The following is an 18,562-nucleotide window of genomic DNA, read 5'->3' as shown; positions in this document are numbered from 1 at the left end:
AAAAGCGCAAGGACAGAAACGTAACTTGGCAATCACTATTAAGCAACGTGTCAGTTTTGTAAACTGCTGTATCAAACTTCTGATGCAAAATTATACAACAAAATCTATGCATTAAAGTATCCGGTAAAGTATATAAATATGACCACGATCAAAACCTTCCCGGAGCCGGAGGAACAATTCTCAAAAAACTAGGAAAAGGCAGTGCAGTGCCCTAATATTCTTCCCGGAATGGGTTCTTCTTCTACATATTCAGTTACTTCATCCCTTTAAAGAAGACTTACTCGAACATATTTACCAGATGATTTTTGGTATGAGATATTTCTTCATCTTCCTATCGGATCAATATACAGATTCAGGTGTGTTTCAAAGTTATGGTTATCTATTCTCTCAAACCCTAATTTCATTAACCAGTGGTATAAACTCAACACTGCTTCATTATGGACATTAGTTCAGGTTAACGGTACCACACTTACATGTTTAAAAGTCATGTTATCATACCCCGAGTTGAATTCACAATTTATATCTCATCATCAAAGTGGATTCTCTTTTAGATTTTTAAATCAAGAACATGAGTTGTCGAACACAACTAGTTTTCGATCTGGATTACTCATTATAGGGTCTAGTAACGGATTAGTTCTATGCACAAATGATCATCTTGTACAGAAGACTTATTATGTTTGCAATCCACTCACGAAGAGATGGGTTTTGCTCCCACCACCACCAACATCAAGATTTTTCGTCGTAGCTGGTTTCACATGTGAAGAAGAACCATGTTCATCATCCCTAGTTTCTACTGGTTATAAGGTTATTCGTGTACCGATGTTTCTAGGAGAAAGCACATTCAAAGTTGAAATACTTTCTTCTGATTTAGGTGGATGGAATATCTATGATGTTGTGTGTCCACCTAATACTAAATGGAAAATCTCCTTGAGTGACAATCTTGTTACCCGTAATGGTGTTTTCTACTGGCTGCAAAAGCGAAACTGCAAAATTCTAATTTTCAGTGTGAAGAAAAACAACAAGAATAGAATTTGTGGCAGTGAATGTAATTCGATTAATTTGCCAGACCTAGTGATGGATGACGAGGACAAGCATTCAAGTCACTTTCTAGGAGAATCAGAAGGATTGATCTGTTACGCTGTAGTCAAATACACAGAGAGGAGTTTGAGTGTTTGGGTACTCGAGGAAGATTGGTATTTGTTGCACAAGGATACTAAATTTTATGACGTCTTAGCACAAAGGGAATCTTCGTTGATTGGAGTAGAAAGTGCAATTCCGGTTTTAGGTTTTAATCCGTTTGACAAAAATGAGGTTATACTCGGCTACGAGAAGTACATTTGGGCTTACAACATCAGAACCAAGAAATATGAACAACTCTCTCAAGCTTCTTTCCTAGGCAGCAGTCTTTCAGCTCCTCACGTCGGTCTCTTAACATTTCCTTTAAAGCTAAGGCCGACAATGCTTCCACCAGTAGTCTCTTAGTGAGTCGCAATCTAATTAATAATGGATGTTCAAGTATGATGCAGATGCAGATGCGCATGCAATCAATGGTCAAGTTGGAGGCTCAAGACCTGTCTGTCATAGAGTATCTCAAGAGGCGGGGGTTTCTTTTGAGAATTAAACAATGGTGTTCAGATAGTTGGTGTAGGACTTCAAAAGTCATATTTTATCCTTTAGAAAAGTTTTGTTTTGGCAATCAATCACTTCTTCGTAAAGAATCTGTTCGTGGGAATGAAATCTTATTTTACAATATGGATCTGTTTTAGAATCTTAATTCTTTACTAGTTTTGATTGAAAACGATTTCAAATTCCTTTACAATAAGCTGGAGCTTATCATTCACAAAGTTACTTTCAGGTTCTCTTCCTGTGTATGTATTTTGATGTGTTAAAAATATGGCTGAATTGGGGGTCCTCGAAAATAATTGGGGACCCCTAGTTACAGGACAAAAAAAGGTCATGAAATAGTAATTGGGGTTATTCCTTATCTTCATTTTTTTTAAATTGTTAAATTACTCCCAAATTATTAGTGGTAATTATTAATTAAGTTAATTAATTATTAAATAATTTAGTTAGATTAAAATCAGATTTAAGGATTAAATTTTGATAAAAGAAAAATTGGGTTTTTGTGTTGTGGAGAGGAAGAAAGTGAGTTTTGGGGGAAATTTAGGGTTTTTTAAAATGAGTGATTCTAGTGGAGGAAATGATGTAGGTGAAGATTCAAACAACATACATAATTGTGTTGATGGTAAGATTGTCTCAATTAATCATACGGATTGGATGTTTGATGAAGATATGTTAATAGAGGAAGCCTTGAATAATGGTGGAAATGAAGATCCTATTGCTCAAAATGAAGGAACCTATACTCAAAATGAAGAACCCGAAACTCAAAACAATCAGGTAAACTTCCTATACTCTTCAAATTGTCCGAATGGTGCTCCAAGTGGTCGATTCATGATCGATATGGAACTACTCAGAGTGAGGGTTGTTAGGTCGGGAGTATAATAAACTAACGACTCTTGAGAGTCGTCAGTGTCGAGGGAAGTATATCCCAACGATTCTAGAAAATCGTCAATTAATTGATACCACAGTTGACGACTCAAACCTGCAACTTTTCAGATTATGAAAAATCGTCATGGTAATATGATGAACACTGACGACTCTAATAAGGATCGTCATCTAAAAAATCCACGCATTAACGACCCTTAAAGTTCACATGGAGTCGTTAATTTTTAAAATGGGGTTGTTAGCTTGTTACTTTGGCACAAAGGGTCGCTAGCTTGTTACTTGGGATCGTTAGCTTGTTACTTGGGAAAAAAAGGGTCGTTAGCTTGTTACTTGGGCACAAAGGGTTGTTAGCTCATTAATTTCACATGGAAAACATACAAAGGGTCATTAGCAAAATCAAAATCAGATTACCCCTTAATCCAATTTTTTTTAATGGCAAATCTGCCCTTTACGATTAGTGTTAGTAATATTGATTAGTGATTAAATATTTTGTTTAGTGATTAAGATAATTTTCAGAATTATAAAAGGTTGTTTAGATGATTTTTTTGATCATGGTTCGACGAAACATGTTGAGGTTCGGCTCACATCTATGAGCCGAATCTACCAATTGATGAACGGTTCGGCTCACATCTATGAGCCGAACAACATCCTGAATAGCCCAGAAAAATAATAATTACTGGTTCGGCTTATATTTCGAAAACCGTATGAGCCGAACATCAATTTGTTATTTTTTGGGTTAAAATATTGTTATTGGTTCGGCACATATTGAGAATATCGTAATAGCCGAACCTCATAAATCTGCTAGGTTCGGCACATATTATGATTATCGAATATGCCGAACCCCTATGCATCTCTATCTGTGACTAGGTTCGGCTTGAAATTTCATGAAATTTTAAGCCGAATTGTTCATATACACTTACAGGAAGCTTTTGTGATGAACAATTCGGCTAAAAATGCAACTCAATTTTGAGCCGAACCCAACACTGTAACCGTCATTTAATCGATGAAAAACAACAAATAGGAGATTGGTTTTGTAAAACTTACTTTCTTATCCTTATTTCCGGAGTTGGAGATGCAGTTGGTTCAGTTTCTGGTTCAATTGGTGGTTGATTTTCAGTTTCTACACCTTCATCTTCAATTGGTTCTTCTTCTTCAATTGATGGATTAGAAGACGATTTGGTTTGCCTAGTCCCTAGTTTTCTTTGTACGAGTCATTATGTGGTTGAGTTTAATCGACGATCAAATTTTTACGAATCGACAATTAATCACGATGATGATTTTTTTTTTCGCAGGAGAGGGAAGAATTCGGCTAGAGGAGGAAGAAGAAGAAGCAGAGGTGTTAAGGGAAACTGATTTTGATTAGAAAACTGATTTTAAATTTTTATATTAAGGGTATATAGGTAATTGAACTACCCATAGGGTACCCCTTATAAGGTCATCCAAGATGGGATTATTGTTTTGTATGCCTTGAAAGATTTTGGTATGCCCAAAATCAGGGTTCCTAAAAAGAATGAAATTTTATTAAAAAAATAAAATTGAGAACAAAAGAAAAGAAAATGCTCTGAACAAAGAGAGACGGCACAATACCCTATATAAAACCCAATCACAGCCTACAACCACACTGAAACTAAGCCCATAACTGTTACATCCATCATGATCTAATCATTTGTGACAGGCGGGAGAACGAGGTGAATGTCTGATACTAAGATTTGGGCAAGGCGACGGAGGCATCAGCAATTTTCTTGAAATATAATTATTATTCACCTTCTTAATGAATGCCAATTCACTACCATCTGAAGCTGGAAAAATTGGACACCGTCAGAAAACAAATAATCCCATTATAACATATGCCAAGTTATTATATATGATCCAGAGAAACAATACTTAAAAATGATAATCGTCTTGAAATAAAACAAATAAATAATGGGTCTCCGACAACAAACTACTAATCTAGATATAATGCCTTAATGTTCTACAAAATCATGAATACCTGGAGTGACAGTTGTTTGCAAGTTAAAGCCGATGAGCAGGAACATGATCAGAAGGATTGTTTTTGGATATCTTATGGAAATGGACTTCATCGCTTGATTAATTAAGAGTATATATGCAGACTACAAAGTGTGGCAGCAATCAATATATAGAGATCGATAATGATCGCGGTATCTTGTGTTTTTGCTTGAGACATCATATACAAATCAGGGTCATCAGACATGTGACGAGTCATGAGTATGCCTGGAGACTGCAAAGTCTAAATCGTTTAAACACACTTTCCAGAACTGCTGTATCAAACTTTTGGTACAATTTTTTTTTTTTTACAACAAAATCTAACCCGGTAAAATATAAATATGATCGCGATCAAAAACTTCCCGGAGCCGGAGAAACAAGTCGCATAAGAAACAAGAAAAAGGCAGTGCCCTAATATTCTTCCCGGAACAAATAACACAATGGGTTCTTTTTCTTCTTCTTCAGATTCAGTTACTTCATCCCTCCAAAGAAGACTTACTCAAACATACTTAGCAGATGATTTTTGGTGTGAGATCTGTCTCCATCTTCCTATTGATTCAATCTTCGAATTCAGGTGTGTTTCAAAGGTATGGTTATCTATTCTCTCAAACCCTAATTTCATTAACCACTGGTATGAACTCAACACTTCATTATGGACATTACTTCGTGTTAACACTACCAAAATGCATTTTAAAAGTCACATTATCAAATCAAGAACACGACTTGCCGTCTAATACAACTAGTTTTTTTCCAAACAGCAAAATTCATTCCAGGAGTGCTGAGAAAGCACAATAAAAAACACGAAGCAGACCATTACTGATAAATATTTATCAGCCGTGCATAGAAGCAGACCATTCAATTTAGACAACTTACCAATCCTGAGTTAGCTTTCGAAGTTACCTTAAGAAGATCGCAACTTGTTTACACATAAACCTTGTGTTTGTGAAAGGGTCTTCGAGGCCAGAACCACAACTGAGAAAAGAGAAAAGAAGCATGGGAGGGAAATTGCCCCATAGCATATGCTGTGCAGAATAGGTTTACCAGTATTTTAGTATATGTATTTGTTTTCGTATCACACACGTACAAATAGTGGAAGATTCAATTATATATGAAAATTGCGGCGTTAGCGATGTCGATGTAGTAAAATGGTAAAGTTAGTAATATAAAGTAAAATGGTAAAGTTAGTAATATAAACTACTGCACTAGCATACAAGAGTTCACATCAGAAATCAACCATTTTGTATAATACACGTGAAGCGTTGAGCGTGAAAAATTAACCACATGCAGCTTAGCAACACGCAAGAGCCAACAAAGATGTCCAACTAACATATCCCCAATGCATATGCCGAGCCAACATTTTCCTCTCGTACAAAAAAAAGTTATTTAAAAAATTCCAACGGATCACCAATTTCTATGGTGGGAATACTACCACGACATACGGCCCATTAGAATATTATCAGAGAGGAAATAAATTCATGTGTCCTTCGGCTCATACTAGCTAGCTTCCCCATGAAATCAGTGTATTAATTTTTTGACCCGTAAATGAGGAGGATTTTCTGTGCGTACTGCCTTGAGCTGCTCCTTATGGGCAGAGGCGGTGTGGCTATTTGCACTAAACACCTTGCCGAATTACACCCTACCTCTTGTTACCATTTGGATTATAAATACTGAACTAAAGTCGATGAATTCTAAAAAAATATTAGAATTACTAGCTAGCTACATTTGATAAGAAAATATGGGCTCAAACAATATGATCATAGGTTTTATTGGTTTGGTTTTATTAGCATGTTATTGTCTAAGTACTGCAGAAGCTGATCATCGACAGCTTCAAGTTGGGTACTATCGAAGCACTTGTTTTCCAGCTGAGTTTATCGTTAGAAATGAAGTCTTCAAAGCTTTTCAAGCAAATAAGGGCATTGCTCCAGGTTTAGTCAGACTCCATTTTCATGACTGTTTTGTTAGGGTGAGCAAGAACCAATTCGATCATTATATTAGTTAGTGATTAGTACTGTCAATTAATAGCCAGTTAATTAATTTATTAAGCATGACTTAATAATTTTGTTTCTTTGGCGAGTTTAGGGATGTGATGGTTCAGTTCTCATTGACTCGACACAAGGAAACACAGCCGAGAAAGATTCTCCTGCGAATTTCCCCAGTCTACGAGGTGATGAAGTCGTGGACGCTATTAAAGATGCACTCGAAAGAATATGCCCAGGAGTAGTTTCTTGTGCTGATATACTTGCATTTGCAGCAAGAGACAGTCTTGCAATAGTAAGTATATATATGTGATCCAAACGGAAGGATTCATGGAGAGATAGGCGCATTTATTCATTCTTCCGTGGCTTTGCTTTTATATTGATCATGCATTTTCGTAAAAAAATATACCGCTCATGGTATCATGCCATTGCGGACAGTGGATTGTAGCTGCTGCATATGCACATAAAATATTGAGAGTTCTTTTTTGCATGCACAGACAGGAGGAATAATAAACGGTGTCCCAGCAGGGAGAAAAGATGGCACGGTTTCATTAGCATCCGAAACAATAGATATACCACCTCCAACCTTGACTTGAGTCAACTTACTCAATCATTTGACAGAAAAGGACTGACACAAGAAGAAATGGTGACACTGTCAGGCGTTCATACGATTGGACGATCGCACTGTACCTCGTTTCGTGACAGACTCTATAGTTTCAGTTCAAGTGTAAAGCAAGATCCAAGCTTAGATGCAACTTATGCAGAGCAACTTAAGCTAAGTTGTCCAGAAGCTAACAACGATCCCAACCTAGTCGTCCCAATGAACACACGTAGTCCAAACATTGCGGATGTGTGATATTTCGTTGATGTTTTAAACCACCGCGGACTGTTTACATCAGATCAGGTGCTCTTGACTAACCCAACTACAGCTGATCAGGTGACCCAAAACGCTCGTAACCATTTTCTTTGGATTAACAAATTGAAAGCTGCAATAGTGAAGATGGGTAAAATTGGTGTGTTGACTGGAGATGATGGTGAGATACGCTTGAACTGTCGGATACCGAACTAAATACGACAAAGATGAAAATGTGATAAATGGCCGGCACTTGGTAGCGCGGATTGTTGTTTGTCATAAACTTGTGTGTTATTGGACTGTGCTCTGACTATTCCGGCAATAGCATGAAACTTATGCGTCGCCAAATTAAAATGTCCATTTTATTAAAAATAAACAATAAAAAGTAGGAAGCAAATAAACAAAAAAAAAACGGGAAGCCATTCTCTATGTATCAGAGCCAGGTTTCGATCCTGGGACCTGTGGGTTATGGGCCCACCACGCTTCCGCTGCGCCACTCTGATTTGTTGGTTGTCATCTTCCCAATTTGACAATTGTCTATTCTTACTTCTTAGACGGTATATGGCTTCCACAGCTCACCAAGCTCAAATATCACCTCCCAAATGTGAAACTAGAGATGGAGAATTTACCTGAGTCACTCTCAATGCTAATAATTCTCTTTTAAGGTAACGAATTCTTACTTGATTAGGTTGTAAAGATTTTGAATTGTTGAGTCTGTTTTCTAGAGTTTGGTTTTGATTTTGGTTTAAAGACGAGAATTATTGCCTTTCTACGATTGATACAAGTTAGTAATTACCTCTAGGGCTTGGGTTCTGTAGACACTGTGCTATTCAGCCGTGAAATCACAACTTGTTTATCTGTAAATTTAGGGGATTATGTTAAATTGTTGTTGAATGTTAAAGTCATGGTGATGCTTACAGGTTAGGATGTTATTCGTCGTCAACATATTTCATATTTCATACCTCAACCAAATCAAATGATGCTCAATTTCCATCTCCATCAAATGTTTGACAGGCGCAATCCATGGCCCTACATACTGGGCAGATTGGGCACCGACCATTCCTGAACCCAAAAGGAGATATTCAGGTGTAGGTTCTGTCTCTTGGGAACTAGGGACAAAACAAACTTGAAAAGATGCAATGACTTGAGTTTCTATCAACCATTGACTGATTTTCCACAGTAGAATCCATTTTCTTTTGCGCGTTATTGTAGATTTGGGCATGTTAGCTGTATTTAGATTGTGTAGCTGTTGCTGTTTAACTGGAGATTAATGTTTTCTCCTCTTGATATAGGTATTTCTTGTTCGGAGACCTTCAACGAGTTTCTACAGTGTACCCAGTTGAGGTAAACTTTGTTTCTACACTGAATGGGGTTTTATTTCTACGCTATACAGCTAGACAGCTAGACAGCTAGTTATAGACACATCTGAACCCAGGGTGGTATAGGCCTATCTTCTGTTTGGAATTATGGATATTGCATTGCCATTGGATAAGCTAAACTAAAAATCCAAATATCAACATTTCATCAGCATATGAGGGCCAAGTTTTTGTTGTTTTAGTAGCGACAGGAAGTTTCAACCCTCCCACTTTCATGCATATGCGTATGTTTGAACTGGCAAAAGATGCACTGAATTTAGAAGGCTATTGTGTTATTGGAGGCTACATGTCACCTGTGAATGATGCATACAAGAAGAAAGGTCTCATCTCTGCTGAACATCGCTTACAGTTGTGCGATCTTGCTTGTAAAAGCTCGCCGTTTGTGATGGTGGACCCATGGAAGGCGAAACAAACTAGTTATCAATGAACTTTAACCGTTTTGGGTAGAATCCAGAGGTGTTTGTGCGAAAGTGGATTGATAAGAAGAGAGTCACTCAAGGTGATGCTTGTTTGTGGTTCTGATTTAGTTGAATCATTTAGCATTCCGGGAGTATGGATCCCTGAGCAGATGGAGGCCTTGTGTAGAGATTATGGAATGGTCTGCATTCACAGAGATGGCACAGACATTGAGAAGATCATCTCAGGGGATGAAGTTTTGAATGCATATAAGAGCAACATCAGAGTTGTTGATGAAATGATACCAAACCAGATTAGCTCTACAAGAATAAGGGAATGTGTTTTGAAAGGATTATCGATAAAGTATCTGACTTTGCTGCCGTTTTAGCTTGTTCATCATCGCTTTGCTGAAAATCCTTGGATGCTAATCTGTGTACTCAAATTGTTAGAGCTGGTTTGAATTTGGGTACCAGTGCTGATGGTTCATATTTGTATTTAAAATTGTAAAATTCAGCAAAACTGATCGGATATAAAACATTCCACTCATTTTTTTTTCTTTGTCGCTTGTTAACTTCTTCTTATCTTATAAGAATTGAAGCAAAAAAAGAGATATCAGAGCCAGGTTTCGATCCTGGGACCTGTGGGTTATGGGCCCACCACGCTTCCGCTGCGCCACTCTGATTTGTTGCATATTGTCCTCCCAATCTAATTGACAACCTTTTCTTCCTTCCTGTGTACCGTAAACCACATATATCTTCATTCAAAGATTCAAGAAGATGACCTTGGCCGTAGACTAGTACCGACGACAGATGAGGTAAATCTGATTTTTTACATTACTTACCATAAACAAGTTATGAAACCACCATATATCACCAAATTCTAACAACAATTACTGGGTACATGAAACAAAAACAAAGCCAACAACAAAAGAGAGTAACGGTTCATTCACTCTTCACTACTCCTTCCTTGCAGTCTCATCTTATCCCCGACTCCTTGTAGCTCCATAGTAAATCCAGTTGCAGTTTTTGAACCTGTCACCTGCCTTTGGAGCAGCTTGTTGGAGTACACTACCACTGTTTACAACAATAACGGCTTTCTTCTTTAAAACCTTGATCATAGAGTTCAATCTCAGGACTGTCTTCTCCATTACACTAAAATTCCTTTCACGCACTAGAGTTCTTCGAACCCGTCTTCATCTCCTTCTTCCTCCACTCTTTGAAACTGTGCCCTCCAACTCTCCATCTGCCAGAACATATAAATAGGAAGTTTTTAACTCGTGTGTTTGAAGAACATTATGGACATATTTCTTGGACTCTTAACCTGATATACAACTGTGTTACCTGACTGTCCGACAGCCGCAGTTGCTCTGCAACAAAAAGTATATTCTTGCCGTCACCTGATGGAGGATCCCTGCCCAAATTCTCTGCAACTTCATCATAGTCAATGATGGTTACTCGAAAGCCATTGCTTCTAAAAAACTTGTCCATCCAGTTCCGTGTATCAGGTTGTTCAAGACCCTGTAAACATCAATTTCTCATATTTATCGCATCTTAAAGTGAATTTTAGCATAAGCGAGGAGATGACCACAACAGGCTAACCTTCATTGCAGACTCGGTATTGACCAACCAGGCAGGCAATTCTCCAACGAAAATGCATCCTTTTGTTGCTAAACTACTCACTAAGACCATAATGTCTTTAAAATTCTCCAAAGTCATCATCGGTATTCCCTACAAACAGACCTCTTTCAGCTTGTTATGTCTCGGCTATGAATCAAAAGTTTGCACTCACATTTAACACGGACAAACACAATTGGTTTGTAAGACAAAAATCAAGGTACATATGCTCTAAAGAGAACTTGGGGGATTACCTGCAGTGCCCATATGCTTGGCCTGTTTCCATTGAAGCCCTTTTGGTATAAAATCTCTTGGGTATCAGCAGAATTGGATGGAACATGAACAAGCAAGCATCGTTTTGGAACTTTAGCCCCGACATCTGAAATTTATTCAAACTACAGGTAATGTGATAACTTGTGTTCTTTGGGAATTTGAATAGCTAAAAAATACTCTCAGAAGTTTGAGCATTTAAACAAGGGAATACCTTTAAGCTTTTGAGCTGCTGTAATATAAGCCTGTTCCACCGATACATCGAACATTACAGTTGAAGTTGGCCATTTCAGTCGATAAGGCCGTGTGTCCATACCATCTGTAAACAAAACAACCTGAATGACAATAATAAGCTGAGAGCTGATACGATATCAATTTCTCCTTCTGAGTATGAAGGAAAATGTTTTAGAAATTAGTTTGAACAATTAGGACCGAGTATTCCAAGTTCAATCAAAATACCTGTCTAAGCTCATCCGTTTTGGACATTGTATCAAGCAACTTATCGTCAATGAACTTGGTGGCAAGACAATACTGTGATACAGAAGATGGGTATTGATCTATATCTCTTTGAACATCGTAATCAGTTAGAAAACACCCAGCATATGGATCAACAAACAGAGGTTCTGCAAATTATAAACAAGTGGAGGATTATAAAGGCGTTGCTAGAATCATAATTTTTCAAGGCGGGCAGGTAATTTCCAATCATTGTTATCAAAGATTAGCTCATAATTTTCATTAGATTGAAATTTCTGCAGATTCTTATTTGAGATTTGGAATTTTTACCTGGTTTTTGGGTCTCTTGAAAACGATGTGAGGCACCATTAATAGCTGATTGAAGCAGTGGGTCATTGTTATTACTGAGTTTTGCAACGAACCCACAATTTTTTTTCCTTTTTGAGATCAATATATTGTTATTGGGTGAGAAGTAGAGGATAGTAGCAGAAGAAGAACTTCCTGCTCCTGCTCCTGCTCCTGCTCCTGCAGGTGCAAAGCATCTCATTTCAGAGGACTTAAAAAGTCTTCAAATTTTATCCCTTTGCGATGAATAAATGTACTGGGATCCAGGACTACTGATATTTCAGCCCAACTCTTTTACTTTGTTGCAGTGTTCCAGCATTTTATTTACTTACTAAATGCGTTCTTGGCAATACTTTTAAAACGCGCAATTGAGGATAAAAAGAACAATATTCTCTCAAATCAGTACCGACATTCTTAGGGATTAGGGTTTTGAAAAAAAAAAATTCTTTCATCTTTTTCTCTTCATCCGTTCTTCATCGACGATTAATCGTCGATTCAAAAATTTCTTCGTCGATTACCTACCCGAATCATAACAATCCCTCCACGAAAGAAACCAAATACCCAATCGAATTCAAAATCGATTGGTGAACAGAAATTAAAACAAAGACTTGCTAAGATTGCTTAAGAGCAAGAAGAAGATGAAGCAGTGAACTCGACAATCAACCTCTCGCAAACATGGCTTGTGTGAGAAGGTAAGTGATTTTAAACTACTTTATGAGTGTTTAAATCGATTTATAACGATGGGTTTAGGTTAGAATCACGAACCCTAACTCAAACAGTTGAGTTACAAAGAGTACCGGCATTGAAATATGTATGAATACAATGCCGATATTGGGTTACGACATTCAATCTAGAATGAATACAGTGCCGGTATTAAGTTACGACTTAGATGTTAGCATGAATGCAATGTCGTTTCCAAACCCAGAGTCGCCTGGATGATATGTACCAGCATAGAAATTGGGTTGAATATTTTGCCGGTTTTAGGTTACGGCATTCCTTAATAATAATTTGAGTATGCCGGTAGTGGACTTAAAACTTATAGGAACACCTATGAATTTGTCACCAGTACCGGCATGGGTTTTAGGTTGCATTGTATGCCGGTACCCAGTTACGACATGGAATTGATTTATTTCGAGAGTGTCGGTAGTGATCTTTTGGTATCCAGGAGAATGACATATGACTACCAGCATTGTCGATAGTTAATGTTCACTGCCGGAACAGTGTATCGGCAAGAGTTATTTGATAAGTTTCTATGCCGGGAGCTATGTACCGGCGTGGTTTGTTTAAGTGAGTCTATGCCGATACTAAAAACTGAAAATGAGTTGTCTTATATTCATTTCTTGCGCTTATGATATAGCTCAAAAGCCAAGGAAGCTAACAAAAGAAAAACTAAAGATGCTGCCACTAAGAGAAGAAGGAAGGACGGTCTTGATATACTCTTCAGTCTTTGCCTCCTCGAGGGAAAAATGAAGGTCGCAACAAGCGTTTGGGGCTGATACAAGAGAGATAATTTGGGGGAGCGATGGTGACCGTAGTCGACTTGTAATCAGTAAATCTATTGGAATTGTTAAGGACGATGAGCATGATGAAGAGGAAAGTGAGGAGGAAGATGATGAGGTTCATCCAAGTCAATTAGCAAGCCAAAGAGAATTTGGTGGGCCAAGTCAACAACCAACACAAGGCAAGGGCAATAAAGGCAAGGGCATAGTTAAAATAAAAGTTAAAGGTTCTCACCTTCCTCACATTGATGACATGATACCTGACCTTTAACATGGTAGAATCTTGGGTGAAGCTCCGGTACCGAAAAACTATTTGGATACAAGGACTCGTGGGCTCGTACTATCTATCAAACCTATGTAAGCATTTTTTTATCTTGTGCATATGTATTGTTGTGTATTTATGTAAAATCTCTTAATTGTATTGTCTCCTAATTGTAGGATCATAAGAAGGCGGTGCGTGTTTTCCGAAACCAAGCCGCGAATGGTTGGAATTTGTCCGAGGAATGTAAAGAGGTCCAAACAATAGTAAGGGATTCTGGTCTATATGCTTTGGTTCAAAATTATGTGAAACCTGATTCTGTGACTGTCAATTGCTTCGTCGAAAGGTATCATGGTGAAACTGATACCATGCACTTCCCTTTTGGGGAGATGACCTTCATCCCTGAAGATGCTCAAAACAATCTAGGTTTGAATGTTATCGTCAAATCAATTGTAGAAGGAGTTGAGTGTCTGGACCTACAATGGTCGAAGTTGCACGCTCTGACTAGCAAGTTGTTTGGTTGGGACTATAAAACTTCTGTGGAGAGCTTCTATGTATCCAAGTCAAGTAGGACAAAGACATTCAAGCTGACGCTGCTTAAGAAGAAGTTTGAAAAAAACAAAGGAAAGAAGTTTGGAGGATGGATGGGACCCTAAACAAATTCGTTATACCGCCGTTGCGTACCTGTTATATATCTTGGGCACTAAGGTATTCCCTGACACTAATGGGAACAAGGTTAGTGCAAACTACCTTCAGTACTTGGATCAGTTGGAAGATGTCTTTAACTATTCTTGGGGCACCGCAGTGATGGCACATTTGATGACGGAGATAAAAAGGGCCTCTACGGCTAATCGAAGTTGGGTGTATTCAGATGAATTAAAAAATATATATATTTGATTTAACTTTCTTTACTGTGAAGGATCGAATTAATAATAATATTACCTTCGTTTCAGAAAAAGTGATACTTGAAATCAGATTATGAACGATTATCCAATTTTACTGGAGCAGACTGCGAACCGATACATCATAACTGTTTTGAAAGCTGCAATTACAACTGTTATGTAGGTTTTAAAGTGAGAAAGACAATACGTTTATACTTATTTGTTTACTTTGTAATCACATACTGCTATTCAAGGACAAACAAAATGCCGCACCAGTTAGCTAATCTTTGCAACCAATAAGCTTTATTTTATGGTATAAAGCAAGGTTCTTTCGTTTAATTTTCAGAAAAAGTGATACTTTCACTTTTTTATTTGGCTTATTTTTTACAAAAATGGAAAACTTAAAATATCACCATTCCTGAAACAAAAACGAGTATAAAATAGCTGTGTACTGACTCTCTGGAGATCTCAAAGCAGCAGAAGGACAATCACATTCTTAAACAGTCGACATACAGCAGGCAATGCTCAGCAATCTAAACAGATTCGAAATGCCTCAGCTTTAGATCTCCAAAACACGGTATCTGAACATAGTTAAAGATATAAATCTCAAAGTCCACAAGTCCATTAATGGACTCATAAATAATAGTGTACTTAATTGGATACTAATCTCATAGTCAACTAGTCAGTACCCAGTAGTGTTCAATTACCGAGGTTTATTGCCCATTAATTAAAAATCTCTGCATCAAGTTAAATTTGTCTACAAGAAACCATTTTGTTCTTCTTCTTCTTCTTCATCACCAATAGCTATCACCAGTTCCTCTCATTCATGACTTCTTCTTCTGTTATTCAGCGTTTTCTTTTCATTTCCTTCTTCTTACTTTCTTTCTGTAACGTCATCTTCGCATATTCGTCTTACAGACCTCATGCACTGTTCTTTCCTATCAGGAAAGATGCATTAACTAATCAATATATAACCCAACTCCATTTAGGAACCCCTCAAGTTCCTGCAGACCTTGTCGTCGATCTCGGTGGTGAGTTACCATGGGTCAACTGCCAACAAGGTTTTGCCTCATCCAAGACGTACAAGCATGTATCTTGCGACTCGGACCAGTGTGCACGAGTCAAAATCTCAAGTTGTACGAAATCCGCGCATAATGGTGGACTAAGCTGTGGAGAAGACAACATCTGCTATACTTTGCCCGGCGCTCTGGGAATCGCAGCAGGTGCCGAGGTTGCTTCAGATGCTGTAAGTGTACACTCGACGGACGGGTATACTAATGTGGTCTCAAATGTTAGCAGTCATCGGTTTATATTCGCTTGTGGACCATCTTCTCTGTTAAAAGGACTTGCCAAGGGCGCTAACGGAATGGCCGGTCTCGGACGTGCTTCAGCTGCGTTGCCTGCGCAGTTTGCTGTTGGTTTTCGTGTGCCTCGGAAATTCTCTCTCTGTTTATCTTCAACTAAGGGTGTCCTGTTTTTCGGCGACGGACCTTACAAAATGGAGCCAGGAATTGACATCACAATTTCACTTGATCACACTCCGTTATTTATTAACCCAATTGATAAAGCCGGCATTTCTACAACCCCTCGGCCTTCAGGTGAGTATTTCATTGCAGTAAAATCGATCAACATCGGCGGAAAAGGCGTCAGGTTCAACAAAAAGCTGCTGTCTATTAATAAAGTAAGCGGACACGGAGGAACAAAGATCAGCACAATGAACCCTTATACTGCTCTGGAGCCATCAATTTACAAGGCCTTCACTAGTGCTTTTGCTAAAAAAGCTAAAGCTATGAATATGTCTAGAGTTGCATCGGTTGCGCCTTTCGGCGCATGTTACGATTCAACAAATATTCTGAAGACACGAGCTGGACCACTTGTGCCAACCATTAACCTCGTCTTGCCGGAGAAGGTCATCTGGAGGATTCATGGAGCAAACTCAATGGTGCAAATCAGTGACCATGTCATCTGTTTGGGGTTCGTTGACGGAGGCGAGTTTGCGAGGGCTTCTGTCGTTATCGGTGGGCATCAGCTGGAAGAGAATCTTTTACAGTTTGATATCCCAAGATCAAAATTAGGATTCAGTTCATCATTGTTGCTTAGGGAAACTCTCTGTGAAACATTAAATTCACTGGCTAATTAGGCACTTAAGTATTAGTTAGCTATGTCCTTGTGTTCCCTTCCCTGGACTCGTCTTGTGTAGTGTCGGTGGTCCTTGGCCTGTCAATTCTATTTTGTATGGCCCGGCCCGTTATACATCATGATGGCATAGCACGGGTTGACCACCGGATGAGAGAACCAATGCAATGATCTCTCTTAGCTTTTACTGATTTTATTGATCTCACCTCGAGATATGCATGCGTGTCGTGTTTGAATGTACTACCGGTTTCAAATCAAGGTACTATCGCATTTACTACTCAGCTGTGATACACACCGTGACTGTGCACTGTGTTGTGCACCGAGAGGGGATTGAACAGTATCCCCTCTCAACATTGGGATAGGAAGTGGGGCAGAAGTGGGTCACATTCCATCTCTCACACAAATCTTCACGGTGATTCTTGCGATGTAGAATCACGGTGTATGTATCATTTTTGTTTACTACTACTGTTGTCTCCTCTCTGCATTTAAAATCCTGACTTGGCTCTAGCTAGACTCAACCAAGCTAAGAATCCCTTTCTTACAAAGGTGGTATTTTGAACGATTTATAAGGGGATATCAGTGGCACTAGGAATTAAAATTGACATGTCAAAGGTATTTGACAGAGTTAATTGGGATATTTTGATTCAAACTCTTTTTACTTTTCTGCTGCTGCTGAAGAACACGAAGAGTGACCATTTCTGCTGCTGCTGAAGAACACGAAGAGCAAAAGACCACCAGAGGCAGTCGTTCATGCTACAGTGACAACGACAGCCACACGAGGGTCGCAGAGATACAACAACAGCAGTTCCTTTTTATCGTTCTTTGTAACAGTGTTTTGCAACAATTATAAACGTTGCAAACACCGAATTTTCATTATTTTCTCTCCATTTCATCTTTGTAAACAAATCTTGAGCATGAATCAATATTTTGAGCAAGTTTATACAATGATGAGATAAACCCATCCTCTGGGGCGACGGAGGAAGCTATTTCGCCAATGAAATGTGGTAATCTCTATTTTATTTAATTTATGCAATTATTATATGATTATTTGCCTTGATAAATAAATAGATAAAATGGTTTTTGTTAAACAATTGTTATTTCAATTGATGGAGCATGCTAGCCTAGGGTTTTGATGTCCCATACTTTCGATTTACAATTGTTATTTCTAAAAAATCAACTTTTGCAATATTAAGAATCAACGTGAATGAAGGATTTGCATAATTATAATTAGAAAATATAAATTACTTTGATATTGGTAATTAGTGGAATCCATAGCCCCAGTCTTTTCCATATTTTTCATATCACTTTTATTTAAGTTTCCTATATTTATATTTTTTAAAACAAAAAAAATCTTCTTCTTTCGCTCCTTTCGCTTTGCCTTTTACTCGAAGTCTTTAAGTGTTGACCAAAAGCTTTGGCAAAATTTTCTTTCGCTCCAAATTCCGAATTCTGTAAGAAAAAGACAAAAATCCAAAAACGTAAAGAAGAACAAATAAAAATAAAAACCTAAAAAAAAAATCTAAAAACTCTAGCCTAAAGACAAGTCCGCGTCAGCGGCGCCAAAAATTAATGTGTTTTCAATGTTGTTGTAGTAATAAGAATCGTTCAAGACTTGTGAAAGCAGATTTTAGACTTAATTTAAAAAAACAAATATAGGAAACTTAAATAAATGTGATATGAAAAATATGGAGAAGACTAGGGCTATGGATTCCACTAATTACCAATATCAAAGTGATTTATATTTTCTAATTATAATTATGCAAATCCTTCATTCAAGTTGATTCTTAATATTGCAAAAGTTGATTTTTTAGAAATAACAATTGTAAATCGAAAGTATGGGACATCAAAATCCTAGGCTAGCATGCTCCATCAATTGAAATAATAATTGTTTAACAAAAACCATTTTATCTATTTATTTATCAAGGCAAATAATCATATAATAATTGCATAAATTAAATAAAATAGAGATTACCACATTTCACTGGCGAAATAGCTT

General features: G+C 37.8%; 3 protein-coding genes, 2 non-coding genes and 2 pseudogenes across 5 annotated transcripts; 4 read left to right on the top strand and 3 right to left on the bottom strand.

Annotated features, from left to right (window-relative positions):
- Nucleotides 1-486: 486 nt before the first annotated feature.
- Nucleotides 487-1,482, top strand: LOC113345275 (putative F-box/kelch-repeat protein At4g22430). The gene has a single exon (XM_026589063.1). It carries the CDS (start codon nt 487-489, stop codon nt 1,480-1,482), a length of 996 nt encoding a protein of 331 aa, XP_026444848.1.
- Nucleotides 1,483-6,244: 4,762 nt separating this feature from the next.
- On the top strand, nt 6,245-7,554 carry LOC113345274 (annotated as a pseudogene).
- Nucleotides 7,555-7,769: 215 nt separating this feature from the next.
- Nucleotides 7,770-7,841, bottom strand: TRNAM-CAU. The gene has a single exon. It is a non-coding gene; the product is annotated as a tRNA-Met (tRNA).
- Nucleotides 7,842-7,941: 100 nt separating this feature from the next.
- On the top strand, nt 7,942-9,668 carry LOC113345525 (annotated as a pseudogene).
- A 52-nt stretch (nt 9,669-9,720) lies between these two features.
- On the bottom strand, nt 9,721-9,792 carry TRNAM-CAU. The gene has a single exon. It is a non-coding gene; the product is annotated as a tRNA-Met (tRNA).
- A 127-nt stretch (nt 9,793-9,919) lies between these two features.
- Nucleotides 9,920-12,019, bottom strand: LOC113345524 (putative S-adenosyl-L-methionine-dependent methyltransferase Mflv_5025). The gene is made up of 7 exons (XM_026589289.1): nt 11,777-12,019; nt 11,453-11,616; nt 11,208-11,328; nt 10,978-11,102; nt 10,709-10,837; nt 10,451-10,627; nt 9,920-10,352 (listed from the first exon to the last, which is right to left on the bottom strand). Exons 1-7 carry the CDS (start codon nt 11,991-11,993, stop codon nt 10,281-10,283), a joined length of 1,005 nt encoding a protein of 334 aa, XP_026445074.1. The 5' UTR covers nt 11,994-12,019; the 3' UTR covers nt 9,920-10,280.
- Nucleotides 12,020-15,182: 3,163 nt separating this feature from the next.
- LOC113345273 (basic 7S globulin 2-like) lies at nt 15,183-16,570 on the top strand. The gene has a single exon (XM_026589062.1). The coding sequence runs from the start codon at nt 15,257-15,259 to the stop codon at nt 16,568-16,570; it is 1,314 nt and encodes a 437-aa protein (XP_026444847.1). The 5' UTR covers nt 15,183-15,256.
- Nucleotides 16,571-18,562: the final 1,992 nt, after the last annotated feature.

Source organism: Papaver somniferum, unplaced genomic scaffold, assembly GCF_003573695.1.
Source record: "Papaver somniferum cultivar HN1 unplaced genomic scaffold, ASM357369v1 unplaced-scaffold_81, whole genome shotgun sequence".
NCBI classification, from domain to species: Eukaryota; Viridiplantae; Streptophyta; class Magnoliopsida; order Ranunculales; family Papaveraceae; genus Papaver; species Papaver somniferum.
The sequence above is the reverse complement of the archived record's forward strand: the minus strand, read 5'-3'. Positions and strand labels throughout refer to the sequence as shown.

What these genes read in the sequence shown, in the direction of transcription:
- LOC113345524 (XM_026589289.1), bottom strand. Translation starts at nt 11,993, where the DNA reads ATGAGATGCTTTGCACCTGCAGGAGCAGGAGCAGGAGCAGGAGCAGGA. An exon ending in AGCAGCTCAAAAGCTTAAAG is followed by an intron (nt 11,103 to 11,207) that starts GTATTCCCTTGT and finishes AATAAATTTCAG; the next exon opens with ATGTCGGGGCTAAAGTTCCA. An exon ending in CAAGCATATGGGCACTGCAG is followed by an intron (nt 10,838 to 10,977) that starts GTAATCCCCCAA and finishes GTCTGTTTGTAG; the next exon opens with GGAATACCGATGATGACTTT.
- LOC113345275 (XM_026589063.1), top strand. Translation starts at nt 487, where the DNA reads ATGTTATCATACCCCGAGTTGAATTCACAATTTATATCTCATCATCAA.
- LOC113345273 (XM_026589062.1), top strand. Translation starts at nt 15,257, where the DNA reads ATGACTTCTTCTTCTGTTATTCAGCGTTTTCTTTTCATTTCCTTCTTC.